The sequence below is a fragment of the Penaeus monodon genome, chromosome 23 (assembly GCF_015228065.2).
Source record: "Penaeus monodon isolate SGIC_2016 chromosome 23, NSTDA_Pmon_1, whole genome shotgun sequence".
NCBI classification, from domain to species: Eukaryota; Metazoa; Arthropoda; class Malacostraca; order Decapoda; family Penaeidae; genus Penaeus; species Penaeus monodon.
The window spans coordinates 20,371,949-20,373,964 of NC_051408.1; the positions used below are offsets into that span (position 1 = coordinate 20,371,949).

The following is a 2,016-nucleotide window of genomic DNA, read 5'->3' on the forward strand; positions in this document are numbered from 1 at the left end:
GCAACCTGTGTATGATGATGATTCTCCTCGCTCGATGCTTCGGGAACACTTGGAAGAAGCTTGGAAAGCGGCACAAGAAGCCTCCCACATCGCACGGCAAGGATGGACAAGAGATTAACGATCAACGTATCCGGAAGAACCTTTCCTTGCAAGAAGGCTCGTTAGTACTTTGTAAAGCAAACAGACGTCCCAACACTTGGCTCCAAGATGACAGGTCCTGCAAGGGTCATAAGAAGGCTCCAAGATGACAGGTCCTGCAAGGTCATAAAGAAGGCTCCAAGATGACAGGTCCTGCAAGGGTCATAAAGAAGGCTCCAAGATGACAGGTCCTGCAAGGGTCATAAAGAAGGCTCCAAGATGACAGGTCCTGCAAGGGTCATAAAGAAGGCTCCAAGATGACAGGTCCTGCAAGGGTCATAAAGAAGGCTCCAAGATGACAGGTCCTGCAAGGGTCATAAAGAAGGCTCCAAGATGACAGGTCCTGCAAGGGTCATAAAGAAGGTCGGTCCTGTCGTGTACATTGTGAAAGACTTGTATGCAGAACGTGACAAGGAGAAGCGGGTCCACGTGAACCAGCTGAAAATCTTATCATCCACCGACTGAATTAACATGACCACATGCTGTGATGTTGACGAGTTGGGTGATGAGCCAAATGACCCATATGTTCTGGAGCTTCTTGCTGCGGTTTCTTCACTAGATGGCCCGTGCCCAGCAGAATAATCTCCAAGACAGGGAGTTGATTATTATCTTCGTTCTTATTAGTTTGTGTATTCTAATGTATGTGTAATTGATTTTTTTTGTACCAGATTGACATGTTGATTGTAGCAAACAATGTACCTGTTTGTATTCTGATTTTGTAAGTTTGTCTAGCTCAGCTTCTTGCTTCCTGCCTCCTGTTGCTGTTTGTTACCAGACCGTTTTCAGTCCACGTATCACTGGTTGTTTAGTTACGTTATATCCTTACCCAGATAGATTTGTGCTTTATAAATGTGCCTGATGCTGTAATACTTTTCAGGTACCTTATGGAGCCGAGGCAGATCGAGTTCTGGGAGTCCTTCGCTGCTGTCGGTGTCTCGTTGGAACATCTGTCGGTCACGCCAAGACATCAGAAGAACCAATGGTGGGCCGGGCTGATGGATGGAGAGACTGTTTCGCTACTGCAGAATAGCCGTCTCCAGCAGCTCCGGACTTGTTCCCAAGGGGGTGGTTGTAGTAGATGGAAGCTTAAGCTGGTGGTGTTTGCTGCTTGCTGCTGGGTTTAGTTGTTTTTATGCCTGTTTTACTGTTTGTTTTACCTATTTTTCACCTTTTTGTTTCTATTTTGAATGCTTTTTTACTCGTTCATTTATTGTTTTGAGGTTTTACTTCAGTTTACACAGTTTTGTATTTTTGCTGTTTGGGCTTATTTAATACACCTCGGTATGTAAAGGCGTGCCCTTCAGAAATTGCCATTTTCCAGCGGACTGCCACCTTCGATAGATGGCGTCCCTGTCGAACCCACATACCCGCGCTTTTCCTTCCGAGTGGGTATTTTTTTTTGGTTAGCGTCACGACTCCCCGTTGGTGCAGTAGCTGAAGCAGGTCGCATGATTTTTCGGCCTTTTTTTTTTTTTTCTTTCTCTCTGCTCATGATCCACCCACGTAATCTCCGAGGTACAAGTTAAGTATCAAAGTATTACTGATATTTATTAAAGCACTTTAACTGGCACGGGAATAACTATACTTAACAACATTACTGGTATGTGTGACTGAAGGCTTTGCATTTCCGGCCTTGCTAGTTTTGTTTATTTGTCCATGTTGTGGCATGTCCAGTTTTAACTGTTTTATTAATATCAAATAAATGTTTCTGTGTATTGTAAATGTTTGTTACCCTGCACAGTGATACCTCCCATATTTTTTCTAACATATAATTTTAAATCATTTGTTAAAGGTAATGGTTTTTAAACATTATTGGGCACTACACTTGTACATAAAGTGATATTGTATAACGAAAGAACTCGTTGTATTATACCTATT

The 2,016-nt window shown here is 43.0% G+C and overlaps 1 protein-coding gene across 1 annotated transcript; it reads right to left on the minus strand.

Moving 5' to 3' along the window:
* Window positions 1-1,014: 1,014 nt before the first annotated feature.
* Window positions 1,015-1,108, minus strand: LOC119588380 (the record flags this gene model as incomplete). The annotated part of the gene is given in 1 exon segment (XM_037937060.1): window positions 1,015-1,108. A coding segment is annotated over 1 exon segment (92 nt), but the record flags the coding sequence as incomplete, so codon positions are not given.
* Window positions 1,109-2,016: the final 908 nt, after the last annotated feature.